This window comes from Dama dama, chromosome 6, assembly GCF_033118175.1.
Source record: "Dama dama isolate Ldn47 chromosome 6, ASM3311817v1, whole genome shotgun sequence".
Taxonomy (NCBI): domain Eukaryota; kingdom Metazoa; phylum Chordata; class Mammalia; order Artiodactyla; family Cervidae; genus Dama; species Dama dama.
Genome location: NC_083686.1, coordinates 4,218,473 through 4,243,510, shown reverse-complemented (window position 1 = coordinate 4,243,510; position 25,038 = coordinate 4,218,473). Strand labels below are relative to the sequence as shown.

Here is a 25,038-nt window from a genome sequence, read left to right as displayed (position 1 = left end):
ACATGCCTTAATTAATCAGTCACATGCCTTGACAGTCTGCGCAAGTCTTGATATCGGTCCGTTTTATTTAAATTGTGTCTTCCTTCTGTAACTAGCTGCTGAAGTCAGCTACCCACCTCACTTGGTGCTCAGCAGGCTGGGGCCTCATGCCTTCATGTCCCTTCTGTCACCTGAAACCCTGTACAACCTCTCTGCACAGTCAGGCCCTCAGGAAGGGTTTGCTGGATGGATGAAGGAGTGAATGAATGCGTGTGAATGCCACCTTATTGGGTCCTCCTTAGTCTCAAGATTGGCTGTGTATGGAAGCCACCGTGACTACACTGATGAGCTTGAAGCCCCCTCTTGAGGCCAGGCGTCGGATAGATCCTTTCTCACGTCTTGGGGAACGTTGACAGCAGTCTGAGGGGCAGGAGCTGTGGACCTTGTTTCCCTACTGAGGAAGTCAGCCACGCTGACAGGTTAGTCAGCTAACCCTGAAGCCCGTGCTGCGATTCAGGAAGCCCCAAGGTTTTGCTGTTTCTGTGGCTGTGCAATTGGAAAGTCGCTGAACATCAGCCTGGTAGTACCATTGCCTTCACTCTGGGGGGAGTCAGCCTTGCACTTGGGAGCTCCTCCGGGAAGAAGGTGGAGTCACTGAACTCCCTCTCTGCCCACAAACGCATGCCAGTTAAACCATGGCGGTGTTGTGAAAACTGCCGTCTGACCTATGCTACCCCAGGGCTGCCCGCCTCTGTGCTTTAACTGTCAGATCCCTTGCTGGGAAGCGGTTCCCCGTGGTCAGGGGCCACGTGGTGGTTTTTGTCCACCTCCTGCCAAAGTGAGCAAAGCTCCACCCGCCTCCTGGAAGCAGAGTGGGCAGGGGCGCCCCAGACCCTGTGGCTCCCGCTCAGCACATCCCCAGGTTTGTCCCATAAGCTGCTGAGCTCAGATACATGCTGCCTTCCAGGTTAATATGAAGTTAATGTGATGTTTCGTTTCATAGTTATTCTGCCCTTGCAGACGAGCGTAGTCAGGTCCTTCCTTCACAAGGTTATAGGGAGGTTGGTAATCACAATTTCGCTTGTTACAACACAATAGTGTTACTAGAATTTCACTTGTATTTTTAAAAATATCATTTACTGTCTGGAAGGCAGTTGTGCTCTGCTTTATTTTCCAGAAGTACTGAAGGAAAGAATGAAGCGGTAGGAATTCTCTGGGCAGCAGCAGTGGAAGTCTCAGTGACTGCTCATGATCCAGGGCAGCCAGTGGCTGGGCAGTGTTGGAGGCAGAGGAACCGGGAGGCACCCAGGGCTGGATGGACTGGCAGAGGTTCAGAGGTGTCTCTGGGTTCAGTCTTTGAGGAAGGGTGGGGCGTGGAGGTCTGTGCACGGCAGAGAGATTTGTGAGCTCAAGTTATTTCACTAGTGCCAGACTACCCAAAGAGAAGAGTGAACAAATAAGTTCCAGATATGGAGATTTGATGGTTGTCTTATGAGAGACTGTCTTGCTACTTTGCTGCCACTGAGAACATTTATTTTTGAAACTTCTGCCTATGTTGCTTTCACCCTTCCCGCACTTTCAGGCAACAAGTTCAGGAAGACTGGGCCGAGGGTAGCGGGTCCGTCTGGTCTTTCTTTGAAACCAGATGGGCTTTCTACTTGTTTCCCACCTTGCTCATCAGTCACGTGCTCACTGATGGTCCTGATCTGTGTCAGTCCTGGTGCTGTTTGTTCTGGATTCAGATATGACCAGAGGCCCTCACAGTCTTACCCCCAGGAGCTCAGAGTCTAGTGAGGCCATAGCCTCATCAAGCACATCAAAACAGAAGAGCTTTATGGGTGGGTGGTGTAATAAACACCAGGCATAGTGGCATTTTGTGTATTTCTTTCTATATGGTGATGTCTTTAGAAAACAGAAGTGCCTTCCGGCCAGAAGGGAGGAAGTAGCTATAGTAAGTGTGGAGTCTGTGGTTGAACTTTAATTATTTGAACGAGCCGGCAGTGTATTCTGTGGTGTGCTGGGGAGACGTGCGTATGCATGTGATGCTTACCGAAGGCTTTTCTTGCAGAGCTCTTCGACATCTGCCTCGCCCGAGCAAAGGAGCGGTGGCGGTCTTTGAGCACGGGAGGCTCCGAAGCAGAGACCGAAGGTGTGTGTGACGGCAACACCAGCGTGCTCTTTTGGTCAGCTTTATAAGTTGTAAATATTATGCACATCATTATTTATTACATAACAAAGAAAGCTTCCTTAACTGAAATAGTGGTTGGTGCAAATTTCTGAAATCTTCTTGGGAAAAGGGATTAAAAAAATTTTTTTTTGGCTGTGTAGTATGGCACACGAGATCTTAGTTCCTTGACCAGGGCTTGAACCTGGGCTAAAGCGCCCGAGTCCTAACCAGTAGACCCCCAGGGAATTCCAAAAAGGGGATTTTTTTTTTTTTTTTTAGATCAAATGAGTTAAAGAAAAAAAGCTTTTATAAGAAAGGTGATACAAGTTCCTGAGAGTTGTCTGTGTCCAGACGTGCTGGAGGGCTGGTCGTCATGTATGGCTTCCTTTGTTTGCTGATGGACAGTAGCCTGGTCCCCAGGAGGACCCACGTGCCAGTCTATAGAGGAGAGTTGGAGGGCCTTCCAAAGGGACGGGACACTGCCCGTTCCCTAGGTTATGCTTTCAGAGTTTTCCATGTCACACAAATGATTGTGGTTGCTTCCGTTGGTTAAGTAGTATCTATTTTGCTGATCTTTTTTTATACCATGTGGTATTGGAATTTTTAAAAATATAAAGCAAGTTATCCATAGTTATTTGTTACAAATAACACACAGTAATGTTATGCTGCAGTAACTCCCACATATTCTACGTTTATACCAGCGATGTTCTAGATCAAATGATTTTTCTGATGTTATCTGTGTGTGGAATTCATTTGTGTTTATTCTCTTACTTGTCCTTAATTCCACTGACAGTTGTTGATAAAAGGTAATATCAAATTAGATCTTGATTTCAGACCCTAGAAAATATCTGATGATGATCTAGCCTTAGATGGTACTGTGAGATTTTTGCTCTTAAAGAACTCTGCAAACTGTTGATGCTGTAGGTTCAGGTTGTAATTAGGCCCGCGTCCTCCTGAAGAGCGTCCCTTCCTTGTTTGACTCTGCTAAGAGTCTGAAGCCTTGCAGTTGCTCCACAGACTTGCCTCTGAGAGGTGTGATGACTTGTGGTCTTTTGGCAGATGCTGGTTTTTCAGCAGCAGACAGAGAAGCCAGTCTGGAGCTGATTAAACTGGACATCTCCAGAACGTTCCCCAGTCTCTGCATTTTCCAGCAAGTAAGTGGTGGTGATCTGTTGCTTTAAATACGTTTTGTCTAAAATGCCAAAATTGCATGTATTTGTGATCAGGTTTGAAAAATACTGGGGAATTTTATTGGGAGGGCGGGTCTTTTGTTAATACTTTCAGACTGTTAAAAATAAGGGTAACTAATGATGGACAGGGAAGCCTGGCATGCTGCAGTCCATGGGGTTGCAAAGAGTCGGACACGACTGAGCGACTGAAGTGAACTGAGCTAAAGCCTTTCCGACAGATAGTTAATATGACTTCTAAATACCCAGTCCGATTCTATCGTGCCCGTGTTTCTAGCATCATGCTTTGCACACACTAGGTAACCAGTAAAGGATAGTGGAGTAAACAGCAGCAGATGAGTTAGCGACCTGCGCCTGCTGTGCTGAAACGTCATAAACACAGACAGTGACAGGCAGCGGGGGGCAAGGGGGCAGAAAGAATCATCAGGATGAGGGTGTGGTGGGAGGCAGAGGCGGACTGACCATGGGCACCTACCTGCTCTGAAGAGCCTGGGTACCCGGTCACCTTGAACTTGAAGGGGCAGTACAGTCATCCAGCAGCAGCTGAATTAAGGGTGTTGTTCCAGGGTGGTGCTCACGCCCGGCCCGCCAGCTTGTTTCAGAGCGGCTTGTAGGTGGAGCTCGTCCGCGGTGGCCGACGGTTGACTCGTCCGGTCCCGTGACACGTGCCGAGCGGCCTGGTGACACTTGGCAGCGAGCCCTCCCGGGCGCCGCCACGCTGCGGGCGGCGGCGGCCCCTGTGCGCGCACTGACTGGGCTGACGCGTGTCTCTGGTGTGTTGGTCCTTGTAGGGCGGCCCGTACCACGACACGCTGCACAGCGTCTTGGGCGCGTACACCTGTTACCGACCGGATGTGGGTTATGTAAGTGAACCTTTCCGAGACTCTCTGGCGCTCTCCTCTAGAAAGAAAGTCATGCCCTCCACCATCTCACCGTAGCTGCAGGTGGCGGGTCACGTGCCCCCGTTTTTGTGGGCTATGAAAGGCTCACGGTCAATGACTTGCCTCAGTTTTCTTGTAGGGAAATTGAGCTGCCCTAGCTGCTCTGTGGCATCGATCATTTTTTTTTTTTTCAAAGCCTGACGTACGAGCCTAGTTGCTCAGTCGTGTCCGACTCTTGTTGCGACCCTGTGGACTGTAGCCCTCCAGGCTCCTCTAGGTCCGTGAGATTTCCCAGGCACGAGTACTGGAGTGGGTTGCCGTTTCCTTCTCCACTGATCACGTTTTAATTGGGTTTGATTTTCATTTTTTTGCATGTGATTTTTTCCCCCCCAGTATTAAATCAAAAAAGCTTTTTAGCTGTAACTGTTTTTAAAACTATGCTGCTGACGTTTCTGCAGCTTAGCGGGCATGTGCCTGCATGGCTTTAGAGTGACATGTTCCCTTAGATGTACGTTTCCATGGTGCCCCTACGCTGTACCCCTACGCTGTACCTTCTAGAAGGCAGCGGGTCAGTCAGGTGCAGAGGAGGGTTTGGGAATGAAGGGGTGCAGACAGGCGGCCAGCGTGGCAGGGCAATGACTCTGCCTCAGGACGGGCAGGGTCCTCAAGGCTGTGGGCCTAGCCTTCAGGGGGTGGCAGCCAGCAGGGGCAGCGTGGGCCCTTCCAGTGTGAGGGCATGTAGGTTCCTCCTTCAGTAAGACGCAGGAGCTGCTCTGACCGTGGTGGCTGCTGGTGGTTTAACCCGCCCTCTCTCCTCCCCTCAGGTTCAGGGCATGTCCTTCATAGCGGCCGTGTTGATCTTGAACTTAGATACTGCAGATGCCTTCATTGCTTTTTCTAATCTTTTGAATAAACCCTGTCAGATGGCGTTTTTCCGAGTGGACCATGGCCTTGTAAGTATCCCCTTGGGTGTGTGGTGCTCCAGGTGCCGTGTCTTCACAGAGCAAGAGTGGCCTGGTCCTTCTGTTCGGCCGGAAGGTTCCATTTCTCCCTCCCCGGGGTTACTTGGAGCAAGTAGCACTGTACAGTGTGGAGGATTACCGGGGCATTGTGTTGACCCTGAAAAACGGGCGGTTAATAGCTGTATGTGTGAATTTCGAAATACATTCTTCCAGCAAGTGTTTCTGAAAATAAACCCTTGGAGTGAGAGAGGAGGGGTGCCCCGCACGGACATCCTAGCTTTGTGTCAGAGCCGGCGCTCGGCTCGGTTCCCCACCTGGAGGTCCGTGGGGGAGGCCGGTGCCCCGCAGCTGTTTCGGCGCCACACCCCGGTCGGTGCATGGGGTTTTCCTGCAGACCCCATAGGAAGTTGAGGAGCCCGTGCGGTGAGATGCGGGCTGGGGCGGCTCCCTGTTCCTTCCGTGTTTTCTCCCACACTGTGCTCACCGGCTGCACGTGAGGAGGCCCGCGGTCGCCCCGCAGTCGCCATTGCCCAAGTGTCAGTATCAGACTGCCTCTGGAAAGGCTGGGGGTCGGCACGGAGGCCGCGTGTTTCCTCAGATTGTTCTTAGACGGTTCATTCCTTCTTGGTTCTTAGAGAAGAATGAGCCGTCAGGAGTCAGCCTTTGCTGTGGGTCAGGGCGTGAGTTCGAGGCCACACCTTGAACGCACATGAGGCGCCCTCGTTAGGCAAGTTATGTACCTGCTCTGCAGAAGGAAAGGGCAGCCTGCTCCAGTGTTCTTGCCTGGAGAATCCCACGCACAGAGGAGCCTGGTGGGCTTCCGTGCATGGGGTCACAAAGAGTCGGACTTGACTAAGTGACTGGAACATTCTCTAACACTCTGGGTTTCAGTTCTGTTTTGTACAAGTTGAAGAAAGGATAAGGTGTGGTCAGTCACAGTGACATTACAGGAGGTTAGAGATTGTGCTGTTTACAAATCGCCTGTTCAGTGCCTGGTGTAGGGTTACCAGGAAAGATACGTGAGCAGTTTACATACGAAGATGATTGTTGTATTCTAGAGGCGTTAAGTGTACTGACTTTCTCTGTAGATTGGAAACGTGTGCTGATAATGTATTTATTAGTGTATTTCACATCTTCTCCCCAGATGTTGACGTACTTTGCTGCATTTGAGGTATTCTTTGAAGAAAACTTGCCGAAATTATTTGCTCATTTCAAGAAAAACAATTTAACTCCAGACATCTACCTAATTGATTGGTAAGACTATATTTTTGTGCATTTTGAGAGTGTTTTCTCATGTCTATGCCCCCATCTTTCATTCCTCACTGCTGGCTTCTTTTGGGGCCCAGCTGGCCCCTACCTCCTGCTTTATAGTCTCCCTTCCATCCTGAGCCCGAGACGCCCTGTGTTCACAGCCTGGGCTGCCGGTCATCGGCTAGGCTCTGATCCTCTCTTGATGACGCGTGACTCTCACTGCTCCTTCAGAACTCCCTCCAGGGGAGGAAGGAGCCTTGGGCCTCTGTGTTTCCAACATGCTCTTTATCTGTTCCTCTCCGAGACATTGCTCAGCCCCCAGCCCGTACAGGCTCTCTGCTGGGGTCGAGGGCAGGCTCTGCACTTTATGCCCGGAGCTCCCGCTTGGAGGAGCGCCCGCGCCTGGACCCTGGGCCGTGAAGCCTGTGGGGGCATCAGGGCCCATGGGGGCGACCCAGAGCTGCAGCCAAGGCCTGCCAAGAGCATGTGTGCTCCGGGATCAACAGGCCGTGGCTGGTGGGGTGGGGACGTGGGAGCCTCCTGCAAAGGGCCAGAAGGCAGGCATGAGCTCCGGTGGAGTGGGGACGTGGGAGCCTCCCGCAAAGGGCCGAGAGCGGCAGGTGTGAGCTTCGGTGGAGTGGGGACATGGGAGCTTCCCGCAAAGGGCGAGGGCGGCAGGTGTGAGCTCCAGCGACCAAGTCAGGGGTCGTGGATGCCAAGCTGAGGGGCTCAGACAGGAGTCCGGGGGCCAGAGGGAGCGGCTGGTGGCTTCCACTTGGGGCGAGAATGGCACCAGGTTCCGCCCAGAAGCGAGTTTCTGGTTCCCTGGGCCGCAGGGGAACCTGGAGGCAGAGACGGTGAAGGGGAAAGAATGGGGCTTGAGCTGAGGCCGCAGAAGTGGGTGGAGGGCTGGGAGGGGGAGACGCTGGCTGGAGGCTGTGGCCCCGGGGCATCCTGTGGCTGTGAGGGGTGCCGGGTTTGGCAAGACGGAGAGCGGAGCTAGTGTTGGACACTTTGGTTTTAGGGTACCTGTTCGACATCGAAGTGGACGTATACGAGGTTCCAGAGAGCTCCTGCTGGAGCCTAGACCAGGAGGTCTTCGTGCAGGGTGGATTGGTTGTCTGAGGAGAGGCTGGAAAGGCTGGGGTGTCCCCCACCGGGTGCGAGGTGAGGAGGCCAGGGCACCCGGGGATCCGGGAGAGGTGTCTCGGGTCCTGGAATCCCGCCTGAGCCCCGGCCGCTCCCGTTACGTCCCTGTGGCCCGAGCACGGCCGGGGAGCCTCCCTGAGCCTGTGGCCTCGTCTGTCCACCCAGACGACTGGCCTCTGAGGGCCCTGTAAGGGGGCACCAGCCTTGCGAAGGCGCCTCTGCAGAAGGAGGTGTCTCTGGGCTGAGAGGCCGTTTGGGTTCCTGCACCGACGTGCGTGGTGAGTCCACAACTGCTGGGAGCACACAGTGGGCTTGGCTTTCCTCTGTGCTCACTTGTTTCAGGAGGCAAAGGCTCACCTCTCGAAGGTAAAGGCCAAGTGTCTTCCGAACGAGGCCCCGCTGTTTAAGTAAAGCTGATTTGTTTGCTTCTGTGGGAGCGAGCCTGTGGGATGCTTAGCATTCGTTGCTTCTGTCCTGACCCTGAGACTGTTCCAACTCTGCTGAATTCATGCCGGGGACGAGGGTATGGAGGTCGGGGCTGGTGTCACTGGGGATCAGTCCAGACGTGAGGCCACAAAGCCGCTGCTGCTGGGGGGCTGGGCTGCCCTGTCTGGGAGCGTTTGGGGCCAGGATTAAAGGTCACCTCCGTTTAACCAGCAAATGATTTCTCCTCTCTGTGAACACTCAACTCTTGGACAGGCTGTCCTGCTGCACGCCTGTTTGTGCACCTGTGCTGTGGGATTTGACTGTGAACCCTGACCTCGAAGATTCCCAGGCCTGGGGCCCATGACCCCTGGGGGACGGTGTCAATCGAGGGTCATGTGGGACCAGAGTCTTCAGCTTTGACCTTTCTGCTTAGGCCTCTGAGTTAGATTCTTAGGATTCCAGGCTCACAAGGAACTCTGGAAAACACTGTCTGGGAATAGTGTCTCTCAAGCTTATTTTTACCCTGACTTGCAAAAGTAAATCAATTGTGTATTGTGACGCAGTGTGTGGCCGTGTGTTTGAGGCAATGCAAGATAATGTATGTGACAGAAACAGTTTTAAGAAACAATTCTTAGCAGCTTTTACTATGTTGGTGCTGCTCCAGGCTGATGGTATCTCAGAGCAGTGGTCAGTGACGGTCACGACGGGCAGCATGAGGAGCGCTGTCATGCAGGGAGCGTCTCCGCTTCGTTCCGGGCTGATGGGGGAGAGGGGCCCAGGCCACGGGGACTCGCGTCTGTTGGTTTCAGCGCTTCTCACAGGATCTCATTCATCTAACCCCTAGGACTAGTCTAACCCTGGGAGCGAATTTTAAGACCTCTGTTTGACACGTGAGGAAATGGAGGCTCCGCGAGGCAGAGTGACCTGCCTGAGGTCGTTGGCTCGCTGGATGGCAGGGCTGGCATTCGAGCTCAGGGCCAGCTCCAGAGCCTGCGTGCTTCCCCTTGGAGTGGGTTGAGTCTGAGGAATTTCTTAGCAAGGCAGCATACCCCGTGCAGAGGGCCCCAGAGCTGCAGTCGATGCGCTGATGAGCGTGGGTAGCGAGGGTCGGACTCATGGGTGGTGAATGTGGAGCAGAGCGCCGGGTGTCTGGGTGCAGGACCGCTCCGAGGACTCCTCCCCTTAGACCTTTGTGACGCGATGTGCTTGGAACCTGAGGCCCCGTGGATGCTCGTGGTGCCTGGATGAGGCCTCTCTTGGTGCTGGGGCTTGGCTGCTTCCCAGAATAAGGACCACGGGGATCCCTGTCTGTGTTTGTAGTCCCAGAGCAGGGCTGGGTGCACAGGAAGTCGTTAGTAGGTATTTAAGTTGATCTAAACCCAGGAAAACCACGCAGTGCACATCTGTGCGCGGTCCGCAGGGGCCCAGGCTCTCAGTTCGGTGCTCACCGTTAGGTGGAAGCTCAGAGCGGGAGCAGAGTGGGCAGGAAGCCCAGGGAAAGGGCGGGCGCCGCTCAGGACCTGCCCCGGAGGCTGGTGTTTCAGAGACAGCGCTGCTCTGTTGCATCTCCACAGCGCCCGGAGCAGGGCCCTTTTAGCACAGAGGGAGCCAGCGAGGCCCCTCCCGCAGCGGGCGGTCCAGGTGGCTCACTCCCCTGCTTGTTCTGCTGCTTCTGTTTCCCAGTCCCTTCCCAGGCCACGCGTGCTCCCTGGCGGCGGGGCTGCCTGAGGCACACACGCCTGTGCACGCCTGTGTCTGCAGAGGGTGCGGGTCGCTGCCCCACCCTCACCCCCACCCCTGTCCCGCTGCACGGCTGTGGCCCCTGCAGTTTGGCTGCTGAGTGCCCTGAGTGAGCCGTGGGGGTGCTCACGGGAGACCTGTCTGCCCGCCAGGAGCTGTCTAGGACTTGCTCCTTCTTCCTTCCCGGGGCACTCTCTCCACCCCCTAATTATAGTATTAGTTTTATAAGACATGGTCTTGCCCAGTCTGAGAGCCCCTCTTCCAGAACCCCCTCTCTCTCCGCTCCCTGCAGCAGTTCGGGGCTTCCCTTCGTGAGAACACCCCTGCTTCTCACTGCCTCCACAGTACCCAGCGTGGTCAGTCTCCTCAGTGACCCCAGTGCCTGGCCCCATGCTGGGCTCGGAGTCCTGGACCCAGTGATGTACCCACTCCCGAGGGGCCCCTTCCTCAGGTCTGAGATGCACGGAGTCCAGCCTGAGGCTCACGTGGGTGCCTGCCTCCCCCCGTGTTCGGGGCTGCCGTCTGCCCAGCGCTGCAGAGACTTCACGGTGGAGACTCAGATTCACTCGCTGAGGCCGTCTCCTGGCAGAGATCTTAGCCCGTGTGCTCGTCTCTCCTCTCTGCTCACACAGACACAGAGGGGCCGAGTTGGGTCTCGCCCTCCATGCCCGGCTTCCTACAGAGTTTTGAGTGTCCAGACCATCAGATGTCCGTGTTTTGTGGAAGGACTGACTTGCGGTCGGTTAACTCGTCAAAATATTTCCCACTGCTGTCAAACGTTAGTTATTAGGAGGCGTGGGTAAGTTTTGTAATAAATAATCCCGAATTAATGAGATAATTAAGCAGAACATTCTGTATCCTGATTAATGTTTCTTGAACGTTTGGTGGTACTTGGAGATCCTGTCATCATGCTGAGTCTCTACCTTAAAGGCAGGTTGGGGTGAAATTACTGATGGAAGAGTTTCGTTTCCATGGCATCCAGCATCCCTTTCACTCATAGCTTCTACTTTCCTGTTTGGGGTCTGCCTAAAAATTCCTCCAGAGCAGAGTTGTCTTGCTGAGCTCCAGGGGTCTGAGTCCCATCTGGCATCCCATGTGGGGGCCTCCTCAGTGTGTGTGTGGAGGGCGGGAAGAGGGTTTGGAGCCTGAGAGTGGGGGACCTTCAGGTGAAAGGACCCACATAGCCTGTGGTCACTGGCCCACCCACCCCCACCTGGCAGATGACGGAGCCTGGGTGCTGAGGCAGGGTTCACATTGCTTACCTGTTGTCTGCAGCCCCTGCTCGGGGCTGGTGCCGAAGGTGGAAACACCTGTGGGCTCAAATTGGAGGGTGCTCTGGGGGCTCAGAGGTGGTTCTTTCTGCTTGCTTCCAGGATTGTGGGGGGAAGAGTTGGGCTTGTTAATTACATTTGAGTGCGGACTTATATAACTACCTTCAGTTTTTAAATGAATGCGGTTCTCTGTTGGGTGTTTCATGTTGTTTTATTTAATCGCATAGAATCTAAGGAGGCTGAGTAGTTACCTAGCAGTGTCTACATTGCTCGTCTGAATTTTTAGGGCACTGGGAGCACCGTGGTGGGTAGGGCTGAGGTTCAGGGCTGCTTCCCAAGCCAGCGCTGGGGACGGAGGCTCCTTCGTAGGAGCCAGTCAGGGAGGAATGCTCTGGGCACAGCTGGACATCGATGGCATCAGGCCCTGAAGGTCCAGGTCTCCAGCGGTGTCTTCTCGGTGAGGACACCACATGGTGACGTCTTCCCTTCGTGGTGGTGTTCAGTCACCAAGTCGTGTCTGACTCTGTGACCCCATGGACTGCAGCACGCCAGGCTCCCCTGTCCTTTACCGTATCCTGAGTTTGCTCAGGCTCACATCCATTCAGGCAATGATGCCATTCAACCATTTTGTCTTCTGTCGTCCCCTTCTCCTCCTGCTTTCAGTCTTTCCCAGCATCATGGTCTTTTCCAGTAAGTCAGCTCTTCACATCAGGTGGCCAAAGTATTGGAGCTTCAGCGTCAGCATCAGTCCTTCCATTGAATATTCAGGGTTGATTTCCTTTAGGACTGACTGGTTTGATCCTTTTCCTCTTTTACCTCAGGCTAAAACCTGTGTTTCTGCATCCTCCTTTCTTTGTGATTTCCTCACCTATGGTTTTTCCAGTGGTCATGATGGATGTGAGAGTTGGACCACAAAGAAGGCCGAGTGCTGAAGAATTGATGCTTTTGAACTGTGGTGTTGGAAAAAACTCGAGAGTCCCTTGAACTGCAAGGAGATCCAAGCAGTCAATTCTAAAGGAAATCAGTCCCGAATATTCATTGGACGGATTGATGCTGAAGCTCCAATACTTTGGCCACCTGATGCAAAGAGCCAACTCATTGGAAAAGACCTTGATGCTGGGTGGGATTGAAGGTGGGAGGAGAAGGGGACGACAGAAGATTAGATGGTTGGATGGTATCACCGACTCAATGGACATGAGTTTGAGCAGGCTCTGGGAGTTGGTGATGGACAGGGAAGCCTGGCGTGCTGCAGTCCATGGGGTCGCAGAGAGTCGGACTCGACCGAGTGAGCGACCACCACCAGCACCTGTGAAGTGGAGATGGAGATGGCGCTCCCTCAGGGGTGGCCGTGGTTGACCCGGGGGCGTGTGGAGCAGCGCCCGGCCCGGGGGCGTGTGCTCCTTGTGGGCTCTGTGAGCAGCGCAGGGCGGTGGCGGTTCTCCCAGCATCGACTTCTGAGAGGCAGCTTCTGCCTCCCAGCCTGGCTTCCCTGTCTCCCTGCCCTGGCCTGCTCCCCGTTTGCAGGCCAGCAATTAGGCTAGGCATGGCCATTGGAAATGTGAAGCCTTGACGGGAAAAAGGAAACAAAAAACGAAATTGTTCTATTCCTCTTACATATATTATGGGGGAAATAGAGACACGCAATTTGTCTTTGTTGTCTTTTATGCGCCTTTAGCCACTTTATTAGTTTAGCAATATAGAAAGACCTTTTTTTTGAATTAGTTGAATTGGTACCTGAAGCCGTCATTTTAAAAATAATTTTATTTTGTTGCCGGTGCTGGGTCTTTCTTGCCGCACAGGCTTTCATCCAGTTGTGCTGGGTGGGGATGCTCCCTGGTTGCAGCGTGGGGCTTCTCGTGGTGGTGTTGTTGCAGACTGCAGGCTCCAGGCCCCAAGGGCTTCAGTCGTTGTGGTTCCTAGGCTCAGTCGTGGTGGTTTCTGGGCTCTTCAGCGCAGGCTCAATAGTTCTGATGAATTGTCAGAAATGTTGCTCTTTTACTTAGCTCTTAGCTGCTTAGCTGCTTAGTTACTTCAAGGCGTGGTCGTCCCATTCCAGGGATTGCACCTGTGTCTCCTGCGTTGGCCGCCGCGCCCCCAGGGCGGCCCTGAAGCTGTCATCTTTTGATGCCCAGTGCAGTAATGTGCAGTCGTCCTGGGAAGCACAGCACACCTGTCTGGCGGGTAAGAAGTCCTGGGTTCCTGCTTCCCCGTTCGATGGCTGTTGTGAGACAGACGTATGAGGCGCCGTGTGAGCAGCTGACTGGAGAGGCCCGGCCCGGCCCAGGGGCAGGAAGCAGCCTTCCTGGGAGGGCCGTCTAGGCTGAGCTGTGGTGAGGGGACACGTTGTCAGGGGAAAACTTTCACATGTTTTTCTTTAAAAGGCACATTTTATTTAAGATACGGTAAGATTCAAGGCCTTAATGATTCCATTTCAGTACCTGTAGATAGTAAATGACACCGTGTATGACACAATTTATAGCTTTCCACATGAACTCCAAGCTTGGTGATCAGGTCTCAGTCCTGTTTTGACTTTTCAGCAGCATTTGACATTCTTCACTCTGTGACTCCAGCATATTTCTTTTATCTGGTACCATCTATATACAAAGTGTCGCCAGCCCCAGAGCCCTCTTCTGAACTTCAGATTGATTGATGTATCCAGCTGGATGTCCAGTGACTTGAGCTCAGGTCCAAACCAGAGGTCCCACAGCTCACCCATGGAGTTGGCACCGCAGACCCGTCTGTTGCATTTCCTGTGAGACGCATCCATGTTCGCTCTGCTCCGGCGGCCCCCTCTGCACCGGCCGCCCCCTCTGCCCTGGCCACCCCCTCTGCTCCGGCCGCCCCTCCGCCCCCTCTGCTCCGGCTGCCCCCTCTGCTCTGGGCCGCCCCCTGTACTACAGTCCTGTGCCGAGCTGCCTGGTGGGTTCAGTGGCCGCCCTGGCGAGGCCTGCATTCCCCTGCAAGAGCGTCTCAGCACAGTGGCCGGGCCCCTCTGCTATTCAGCCCCTTCGCTAGTTTCCGTCTCACGTAGAAGGAAACCTGCAGGCCCTGCAGCGGCCTCTAAGGCCCCGGTCCCCACAGGCATCCTCACGGGTTCTCCCTTTGGCTGTTACGGCTTCAAGCCCAGTGGCCTCCGGGCCCATCAGCGGATGCGCTGGGTTACCTCTGCCTCCGAGCTGAGAGCTCTCTGTGCTGTCTGGGGCTTCCCTGACCCCTTCTCCCGCCTCGGCTTCCTCCTCGCGGCTTTGCGGAAGTGGCGCTTTTCAGGCACGTGCTCACCCTGACCGTCCTGTTCACACACCCAGACTGGCAGTCCCTGCCTCCCACCCTGCTTTTTATCTGAATCCACATCTGACATTCTGTGCGCTTCATTCAGCCTTTCCACCCACGAGGGCAGGGAAAGCTGTCTATTCTGTTGGATTCTGCGTATTCTCACCACAAAGAACAGTGACTGGCGTAGAGCAGGCTTTAAAAGCCGTTTATGATGTGCGGCTTAGAATCAGCAGGGCTCAGATCTCAAGAGCTGCTTGTGGAGCGATGGGGGATGGTCAGCAGGATCGAGCAGGTGGGCATCACAAGCCTTCAGGGTGGCGTTGCTTTGCAGGGGTGGCGGGGGAGGACTGGGCTTGGCTGTACTTATCTTAAGTTCATCCTAAGTTCAGTGTGAGTTTTTGCACTTTGAACAGTTTCTGCACCACAAATGCTACCTGCAAATAATCTTTATTTGCCAACTCAGTAAGGCAGATGGTTGCTAACAGCTTGACTGGTGAATTCTTGTGAATTTTTTAAAAAATGTAAATTGAGGGACCTCCCTGGTGGTCCAGTGGTTAAGGCTTTGCGCTCCCAATGCAGAGGGCTCAGGTTTGATCCCTGGTTGGGGAGCTAAGCTCCCACACACCATGTGGCCAAAAAATAAAGTTAATAAAAAAAAGTATCTATTAAAAAATGTTAGTTGAAGAGGATTAGGTTGATTGTACTTCTGAGTTCATGGAAAACTAGTCACTATTTCACATGAGTCTTCTCTTGTTTGTCTATAGTTACTCTTTTTATCCCATCCTTTTTCCATTCAGTAAACAATACTTCTAAAGTGTTTAAAATGTATCTTTTTTGTATACATTTTAAAAAATTATAACAATAAATAGCACTAGAACTACTACTGTCTGCCAGGTGAGTGTGGCACTCTTGATTGTTGGAACATCAGCTTCACAATGTATCTGAGGCAGTTTACAAAGACCACACACAAATCTGAACTGAAGAATATTGTGTTAGAGAAAGTTCTTCTGTTGTTTCTCTCTCTCTCTGCCTGTAGCCACTCAATTTTACCAGGCTTTTTTTTTTTTTTTTGCTTAAGTCTACTATACTTTTAAGATGTAAAGGTGTGATTTTCACCTGTGAATTGGCAGGTAAGTAGTATTGCAGATTAGGTCACTTGCTTTTCATTTTTTAAAAATAAAATGTCCTCTAGAGTTGAGAATGTTCAGGTTGGGATTTGAAACAAAGATCTCTTAGCTCTCTCTCAAACTGTTTTCTAGACCAAGTGATGAGGTGGTTTTCTGTTTTTTGAGACAGTAAGATGCTCAGGCAGAAGGTTTGTTATGACTTTAAAGGTAAGGGGTCCTCCTTGCCTTTGCCTGAGGGCACATGGCCCACTCTGGACTTCCAGGGCACGTGTTCAGGGTCTAGTTCTTTTACTATTGGTGGCAGGAGCTGCAGTGATTTTTCTCAGACCTCTGTGTCCTTGTTCTGGCATCTGATTTGAAATCTAATTTTTTATACCTTTCTTGAATCTCTTGAGTTTTAAAGCACTGACAAGGAATGGCCCTGAAGGTTTGCTGTTCAGCTGTGTCCAACTCTTTGCAACCCTATGGACTACAGCACACCAGGCCTCCCGGTCCATCATCAACTCCTGGAGTTTGCTCAGACTCATGTCCTTTGAGTTGGTGATGCCATCCAACCATCTCATCCTGTCATCCCCTTCTCCTGCCTTCAATCTTTCCCAGCATCAGGGTCTTTTCCAATGAGTCAGTTCTTCCCATCAGGTGGCCAAAGTATTGGAGCTTCAGCATCAGTCCCTCCAATGAATATTCAGGTTTGATTTCCTTTAGGATTGACTAGTTGGATCTCCTTGCAGTCCATGGGACTCTCAAGAGTCTTCTCCAGCACTGCAGTTCAAAAGCATCAATTCTTTGGCGCTCAGCCTTCTTTGTGGTCCAGCTCTCACGTCCATACATGACTACTGGAAAAGCCATAGCTTTGACTAGACGGAGCTTTGTCAGCCAAGTACTGAGTGTTATGGGGTCTTGGTGTGTTGAATGCTCTGCCTTCACTGCATGCCTGTTCCCCAGGTCCTGGAGGAAAGGCTGTTCCTGGGGCAGAGCACCCTTCCAGGGATGAGGGTGGAGTTCACACCCTGGAGGTCTTGGCAGGCAGAGAGCCTTGCAGCTTGTGAGCAGACTTGCCAGCGTGGTGTAGACCCTGCTGCAGGAGAGAGTCCTGCCTTAAAGGCTGGGTGACAGGCCCTCCTGACCACGGCGGCCTGCAGCCCGAGCGCAGCCCCTGCGTTCAGGTGCCTTTGGCCCTTGCGTGTCTTGGGGTCAGCGTGGGCACTAAGGGAATGCTGCAGCCTGTGGGAAAGTGATTTCCCAGGAGCAGTGAGGGTTGTCTGGTGGGAAGGCAGCGAGACCCGCTCCCTGACACCTGTGACATCCTGGAGTGGGCTGGGAGCTTGCGGACACTAGTGTGCGTGGAGATGCCAGATGCTGTGTCCCATGTGGGGTGGGGATGCCAGGCTCCCCGCCTGGGGGCGGCATCCGAGGGGAGGGTGGGGGCAGACAGCACGTCCTCAGAGCCTCGGAGTGGAGGGGAGCCTGGGTGGGTGGGCGCGTCTGTCTGGGTGTGGGGTAAGGAGATGCCCCGGATGCGGCCCCAGGCGGCGGGAGGACTGCTCCACACAGTCAGCCTGGACTCACCTACCTGTTGACGTGCTCTGGTCACCTGGGACTGTGTGTGGTGATTTGAATTGTGATTGTCACAGTTTTTTAAGGGAATGCATATCTGTGTTTTGCTTACTGTTTTCACCTGGTGGTTTTAAATATAAGATCAGTTTCTTGTAGTCCACTGTCAGACTTACCTGGAAAATGTTCCTCTCTTCCTTTTGTGACCCCTGCTGGGAGGAAGGTGTACAGTGCTCCTCAGAGGTCGGGTGCGCGTGTGTCGATTCAGTTCTACATTTCCGTTCGCTGTTTTTATTTCCCACCAATCTAAGCTCTGCCTGCCGTATTAACGTCTGGCGCCTGCCTCAGAGTAATGATAAGCACATAGTAGGTTCGAGATAAACATATTGCATGCAGAAGGACCTGCTGCCTAATTCAGAAACTGTCCGTTGTTTGAGATTCTTTGTGAAAGCTGATCATGCTGTTTTAGAAAATGTTTAAATTGACCTTCAGTGTGAATGCAGGCCTAGAGCTCCACACCTCACCGCCACCCCACCCTACCGCCCCCCGCAGGACATTAAGTGTGAAAGGGCCTAAACTCAGGTGCGCCGGAGAGAATCGGCCCTGAGCCAGGGCTCCGCCATGGTCCCTCTGGGATCTGACGCCCCCTCTCTCCCCCAGGATCTTTACTCTCTACAGCAAGTCCCTGCCCCTCGACCTGGCCTGCCGGGTCTGGGATGTGTTCTGCCGCGACGGGGAGGAGTTCCTGTTCCGCACGGCCCTGGGCCTCCTCAGGCTATTCCAGGATGTCCTGACCAGGATGGACTTCATTCATGTGGCACAATTCCTCACGCGGCTGCCTGAGGACCTGCCCGCTGAGGAGTTCTTTGCTTCCATCGCCAGCATTCAGATGCAGAGTCGAAACAAGAAGTGGGCTCAGGTGAGTGGGCTTTTGTTCCCTACCCCCTGTCTGGTTGAGGAAGCGGCTTCTATGGAGCGCCCCGTGAGGAACCGGCCCTCTGGAAGGTGCCCTGGGTTTGGGGCCTGGCTGTGCCACAGGCGGTCTTGGGCAGTCGTTCCCTCTTTGGGTCTCCGTTGAGGGAAGGAGCTGGAGAAGAAGAATCTCCCCACCCCTCCTCCAGGGGCTTCCCAGGTGGCTCAGATGGTAAAGAACCTGCCTGCTCAATGTATGACAAAACCCACTGAAATCTTGTGAAGTAATTAGTCTCCAACTAATAAAAAAAAAAAAAAAGAACCTGCCTGCCAGTGCAGGAGACGTGGGTTTGATCTCTGGGTTGGGAGGATCCTCTGAAGAAGGAAAGGGCAAGCTACTCCAATATTCTTGCCTGGAGAATCCCATGGACAGAGGAGCCTGGCAGGTACAGTCCACGGGGTCGCAAAGAGGCAGACACGACTAGGCGAGTGAGCAACAGTGGCAGCACCTCCTGCATTGACACTGGAGTCAGACCCTCTGGTTTGCCAGGAGCACAGGCCCTCTGCCTGGCAGTCTTCTGTAAAGCAAGCTTCCCGCGCTTTTCAAATCCCAGAGACAGAGAGCCAAGGGGGCTGACCTGTCACCATCTCACCGACAGAGGAGGCCCAAAGAGGGGCCGTGAGTCCTCAGCAGTTGTGGAGGGGGTGGGGGGGAAGGGGGGAGGGAAGGGGGGGGAGAGGGGGGGGGGGGAAGGGGAGGGCTTCCCCGGACGTGTTGCTGGGGCTGCTGGGGCTCCGGCAGCTGCTCTCAGGGCTGCCCAGCCGAGCGCTCGGGAGCGCGTCCTCCTGGGACCACCTCTCCCAGGCCTCCCCTCCGGACTTCCCTCCAGGTGTTTGACCCTGTGGCGTTGGTCTGGTGTTGTCTGTTCGTAGTCTTTATCACATAAAAGGGAAAACAGAACTCCCGGCCTCTGGGCGCTGTGTATGCCCAGTTTGCCTGAGCGTCAAGTCCTGGGGGGAGGCTTGTCCTTGCCGAAGTATGCCATATAGTGCTTGTTCCTGATTTATGGGGTTTTTTTATTAGTGGAAGATTTACAGTACATTCAAAATAGAAGAAAAGAGAATAACCAACCCCATGTGCCTGTCAAGTATCCAGTCAACTTTCAGATTTCTGTTTTCAGACATCAGCAGTAGCGTTGTCCTTTGCTTAAATCAAGATCTAGATAAGGCCTACACGTTGTAATTGGATGAAAAGTCTTTGACACCTTCTTTTAATGTATAGGGTTACTCCTCCTTTCCACTGCTCCCTTCCCCCTTTATCTATTGAAGAAACGAGGTCACGTCCAGTAGCAGTTCTCACAGTCTGGGTTTTGCTGCTTCTGTCTCTGTCGTGGTGTTCATCATGGTCCTTCTCTGTTTCCTGTAAATTGACAGACCTGGAGGCTCGAGGAGGGTCCCAGTTTTTACGTTTGACCAGATTACTTCACAGGTGATCTGACTCTCTTTCTTTGATCTTAGTGGCCTACTTATTTTTGTAACAGCTTTAATAATTTACCATAAACTTCACCCTTTTTAGAGTAAACAATTCAGTGCCTATTTATTTGTTACCCAGAGAGGGTTCCCTCTGCCCTGGGCCCTTCAGTCTCTGCCCCCGGACCCCCAAGCTGGTCCTGTCTCACCTCCTGTGATGCTCTCTGGCTGGTGGACTTCCTTCCTGTCTGGGTCTTTAGGGAGAGCGCAGCTGCCAGGGGGCCCTGGGGTGATACTGTGACAGGCTCCTCTGGTCTCACCGGCCGGGGGGCGGGGAGCGCTGCTCTGTGCTTAGTGTGCTGTGAACTACATTCCTGAAATGAATGCATATTCAGTTTATGAAAAGGAGTGAGGTACTGACTCATTGACAGTACGGGTGCACCTTCAGAACGCTACATTAGGTGAGAAAGCCAGACCCTGAAGACCACACACTGCGTGGTCCCATTATTCCTGTGCAGTTTCAGAAGGGAAGCTGCAGAGACTAGACGTGGTGAGTGGGCGCAGGGCTGTGACAGCCGGAGGGCAGGGCTTACTCTTGCCCCAATGAAGATGTCCTGAAATGGGCTGTGCCGAGGGCCGCACGTCATCTGTGAGTGTCCTAAAAGCCGTTGGACACATGAAGTGGGTGAATTTTATGTGTGGTATGTGAGTTATGTCTCAGTAAGCTGTTAAAGAAAACAGGAACCTGAGCTCCTGTGTGAGGAGGACTGGCTGTATAATTATCAGGGATCTGGTGAGAGGGAAGACGAGCCTTTCTCTGTTAAGAAATAAATGGGCAACACAGAACGAAGGTATGGGGCCTCGCGTTCAGAATTAGTGTCCAGGGTTTGAGGATGGTGACGGCAGAGCGCCGGGCTGGGCAGGGCCTCTGAGTGGGGGTCCCCGCCAGACCGCACAGGTGCATGCCCGCCTGCGCGTGAGTGTGCTCTGGAGTCTCCTAGGACTCGGCCACTTGCACCGATGCTCTAAAGCATCTTCAGAGAGCCAGGGCCCTTCCTGATGACCATGCCCGTCACGCAGCCACTGCTGCCTTGGCTTTTCATCGCGCACGCTGTGGTCTGCTGACCTCCCTTTGTGTTTCACTGGTCCTCCCCCACCCCCGTCCCACACCCGCAGAGACATGCACAGACAGACGGGTTGAATCCAGATATGTCATTCTGCTTCTTGCATTTTAGGTGAAAATTGCCGGTTAAGAGCAGGTCAGAGGTTGTTAGATAGTAGGACGTCCTCTGGTAGTGGGGCGGTAGTAGGAGTTGGCCTGACCGAGCGCCTCGCAGTGAGTCTGTAGTTACAGGTCCCCCGGGAACGGTGGTTTGTGCTTAAGGTTAAGATCCTGCTGAGCTTTACCAAACAGTTAAGCGGTTGTGTTTGGCTGGGCATCTCACCCACTCAGGGGAAGACAAGGGGGGCTTTGACCTGCCATTAGCCCTTCTGTGCCATTTATTTGAAACCCTCATGCAGTGTTTCTGCTTTACCCCCTGTAATTTGTACTTTGCCTAAAGTGGTCCAGTGCTGGGCCCGAGGAGTTTCAGGAACTGGTGCTCTGGAGATCCCCTTGGTTCCGAAATGAGACCCATGTAAGTGTGGATCCGTGTGAGCGGTGTGGCTTTTAGCGGGTCGCTCATGTGTCTGCCGCGCCCTGCCTTCCACGTTGTGCCGGTTACGTGGCTGCTTTGTGGGTGGTGCCTGGCAGTGCTGTGCGTGGCTGCAGTAAATGGGCCCGTCTTGTCCCTGCTGTTGTTAAGCAATCAGAGTGGAATGCCATGTTTTTAAAAATAAAGGTGTTAACTTAGAGCTCAGAGCAGCGAGGAGAAGGGAGCTAGGTCGCCCTGGGGACACTCAGGGAGGCCTGTCGGGGAGCTGGTATCTCCTGGACCTTGGAAGGATTGCTCGTTCCCTGGTGAGGAGAGAGGGACAGGGCAGAGGGCACGTGAGCCTTCTGGAGCAGGAAGCCTGGCTTTGCTGGTGGGGCACGCGGGGGCTGGAGCCAGACTGGAAGGGGCAGAGCCCGGTAGCCCTGCGGCTGGTGCCCGGAGGGACGCCCCTGGGCTAACGTCCTAGCCCAGAGAGTGTGTGAAGTAGTAGTAGGAAGGTGAGTCTGGAGGAGTGTGGAGGTGGACCGGAGTGGCCGCCGGGGGGGGCCGTGAGGACCTGTGTCCGGGTGTGTTGTCCGTTGCCCACCGGTGTCTCCCTGTGATTGCCAGGTGCTGACCGCCTTGCAGAAGGACAGCAGGGAGATGGAGAAAGGAAGCCCGTCTCTGCGGCATTGACAAGGCAGGTGGACTCGCACTCGGCTGGGAAGCAGGCTCCACGCGGCACCTGTGTGGCCTCAGGCGGATGCCCTGGCAGCTCCGGAGGACGGGCTGTTTCCACGTTTGATCCCTAATGCTGGAGTTGGCCTTAAACACAACACAACAAACAAAAAACACTTTTAAAGAATTAAACCAAGGCTAAGCCTTAAGAAGCTCAGTGGAATGATGACCATGGCTAACCAGTGCGTATTCTGCATGGTTTAAAAACAGGCCAGTGGCGAATTCCCTCCCCTCATTTCAGCAAAAGTTAATTAAATTGTAATGCTTTTATGTCAACTACCAGAAAGTACATTACAATTTTTTGTTAGCCAAGGTGCATGAGAAATGTTATTTGGGAGACCTCAGAGATGTCATTGGCTCATATCTACATATTTTAGTCGAAAAGGGACTGCTGATTTTAGTTGCCGAGGTAATCCTTCCAGAGCTGCAGGTCTTGTTTTTAAAGCCCGCCTACCAAAGACAGCATGACAGGAAAACGGGCTCTCGGAGGACAGCCGCTGACTGGTGCGGTGGGCTCCCCGGAACACACACGATCTGACCTTCAGGCTGACCTTTTACCACGTTGCCTTGACGAAATTCCAGCACCGGGGCTGACAGCGCGTGCTCAGGTTCCGGGGGCCTCGCTGTCCCAGAGCCTGCACCCCCGTTTGTCCGGCAGTGGCGGCTCACACAGACCCTGCGACAGTAGCAATGGGCTTTCACGCGCAGCCGGTCTCTTTGAGCCCGGCCCCTGCCTGCCCGCTGGTTTTGGAGGAGGCTGGGCCAGCACGCTTGGGGCGGGGCCGCGCTTGACCCTGCCTCACACAGTCGACTCACTGACAGGACGGCCCGGCCCCGTGAGGAGCGGGGCGCGAGCAGCACGCGTCCAGCGGCCCAATTACCTTGGCAGGAATTCTCAGCATCCCTGCTGGCAGCCTCGGCCCGCCCCCCCCCCCCCCCCCCCGCCCCTTTCGCCACCTTTTTGTCCCAGCTTTTCCTTGACTCATTTGGCGAACTTGGCTTAAAGAGCTTTGGTTATCCGAATTCAGAGACGTGAAGACCGTCGGCATGGAGAAGTCCAAAGGACAGCCCCGTCCCCATGGACACGGCTCCCACGTGCGTGCGCGCAGGTGCACCGGTCTCCAGAGTGCTCGGGAGGCCAGGCCCACGCCACTTGCCGCCCAGCCGCGCTTCTCAGCCATACGTCCGCCCTCGGGGTGGAGCCTAACCACGGCGTTACTTTTATAGGTTTTTCTCCACCTGCCGTGCCTGTCGATGACTTCAGGTACAAAGCAAGTTGCCGAGCCGGTGGTCGGTCCTCATGCCCTCCACCCTGGCTCTATCCCACATGTCCTTTCCCCCCTCGTGTTCCTGGCTGAACTCCCCGGGGAGCTTACAGAGCATCCCCCACCACTTCCTGCCTCGGCCTTGAATCGCCGACCTGCCTGACCCCTGGGAGGAGGCCTTCTGTCTCCACCGAGCTCCGGGGCAGCTGTTCCCGGACTCCGTGAGGGGCTGAGCGTAACCGGGCCGGGACGGGCCTGGAAACGGGCTGCCGGCCCCTTCACGCCCTTCCTCGCGGACATACGTGGTCTCGTCCCATGACGTGGGCTTTCTGTTCATGAAAGATGTATATATTTTCTTACTGTACATAAAGACGTTCCCGAAGTGGTGACAGAAAGCGATGCAGCCGGGGCCACAGGCAGTTACTGCGAATACGTTTGTGCGCCTCCACGTGCCATCAGCCCCCCAGCCCTCAACGTGGCTGTCACACGGTTCGACGTAAATCTCTTCGGATAGCACCGTATATGCATTGAGTTTTTAAGCAGGATTTCAGGCCATTCTGCAACACTTCCAGATCTGTAGTTTAGAGGAAGTTTTCGTGACCTGTTCAGGGACCACGCAGGCTCTCTGCTGGCTGATGTGTCCACCTCAGAGTCTGGGAAGTTCGAGGTCCCAGTCCAAGGTTGCTCAGCCACTGGCCACAGAGGGCAGAGGGCTGCCAGACAGCGCAGGGCTGCGCGTCTCTGCTTGCCATTCTGGTTTCGGAAAACCGAAAGCAGAGTTGAAACGCAGCCCCCTCTTGGGAAGTTGGCCCTCTCCACTTCCAGTGCCACTGATGTTCAGAAAGTGAGATGTCAGGGTTGGGGCCTCTGCGGCTGGCACCTTAGAGTCGGTTGCCGTGTCCCCATCAGTCACTGAAATCCCATCTACAACAACGTTCACTTTAAAGGGTACTTTTTAACTGCTCCGTTTTTGACTATTTTAAATAGTTTGCTGATAGAAAACTCCTGATAACACTTGCTACATATCATGTTTTAATTGCTTGTACAGTTAACCTTTAATTTTATTTAGGAAAGTGTATCAAACTAGGGCTTTTTGAATTGTAAATACGTGGTTTTATTAAATAAAAGTCATGTAAAATTGTTGCTAATGTTCACTGCCATTTGGTTTCAAGTTTAGAGTTCTCACCCCAAAGTATGGTAAAGTTTGACTTTGAGCATCATGCTATTTGGATATTTTCAAATGCAGTTACTTACTAGTCTCAGTTAAATAAAAGAGGTGGTTCAGTTACTGTGATTTGGTCCGGGGATCGGAAGGAAGGTTAGTGCCGCCCCCCTTCCAGGCTGAGGGGAGCCCCAGGCTTGCTGCCCCTCGAGCCTGATCGCCTGCAGCTTTAGCCCCTGGTCCCCTGGCCCACGGCGCCTGCTCCGCTCACCTGCTCACACTCCCCACCCCCTGCGCCTGCCACCCGTCCTAGCAGGGCGTCAGGTTCTCCGGGCCAGCTGCTAGGCTCTTTCCCTGACCCTGAGTCTGCCGGGTGCCCTGCGGTGTCCGCGGGCACCCGTGGTCCCTCGCCGTCTGGGGGGCGGAGACCAGCGGTGCTGCCCCACCGCGGGGGCGGTGAGCGTGACGTGGTCCACCAGGTCCCGGAGCCGGGCAGAGAGATGGACGCTCACGTTGCTGGTGTGCGTGCCCGTCCTTCCGTTCTCAGGCGCCCGGCTTCTGGGCCGTTTGCTCTGAAGTCTCTGCGCCCCGCACGGTGCTCAGAAACAGCGCCCTCCCTCTCCACGGGCGGCCTGCCCCAGGGCTCCGGGCCACTGCCCTGTGGTCTCCACCCTCTGCAGGTTGAGGCTGGTGGAGGGTTATCGAGGGTTGACAGCTGGGGGTTTGCTCACTGCTCCACCCACGCCAGGCCTGGGGCTCAGTCTCCAGGATGACTTCATTTATCTCTGCAGCAGCTCTGTTGGCCGTGTCGGAGGCGTGGCTCAGAAGCGATCTGCTTTGGGCCCCTCCGGCTGTGTGGTGGCAGAGTGGGGACTCAGACTCTGGCCCGA

The 25,038-nt window shown here is 54.0% G+C and overlaps 1 protein-coding gene across 3 annotated transcripts in view; it reads left to right on the top strand.

The window, feature by feature from the left end:
- TBC1D14 (TBC1 domain family member 14) overlaps positions 1 to 24,274 on the top strand; it is a 102,742-nt gene extending 78,468 nt beyond the window's left edge. For all 3 annotated transcript variants that reach the window (XM_061145443.1, XM_061145442.1, XM_061145444.1), the window contains 7 exons: positions 2,048 to 2,128; positions 3,206 to 3,300; positions 4,125 to 4,196; positions 5,039 to 5,167; positions 6,321 to 6,430; positions 17,628 to 17,886; positions 21,614 to 24,274. In XM_061145443.1, the coding sequence (XP_061001426.1) occupies positions 2,048 to 2,128; positions 3,206 to 3,300; positions 4,125 to 4,196; positions 5,039 to 5,167; positions 6,321 to 6,430; positions 17,628 to 17,886; positions 21,614 to 21,679 (812 nt within the window). In that variant the 3' untranslated portion in view covers positions 21,680 to 24,274. The remainder of the gene's footprint in view (positions 1 to 2,047; positions 2,129 to 3,205; positions 3,301 to 4,124; positions 4,197 to 5,038; positions 5,168 to 6,320; positions 6,431 to 17,627; positions 17,887 to 21,613) is intronic.
- Positions 24,275 to 25,038: the final 764 nt, after the last annotated feature.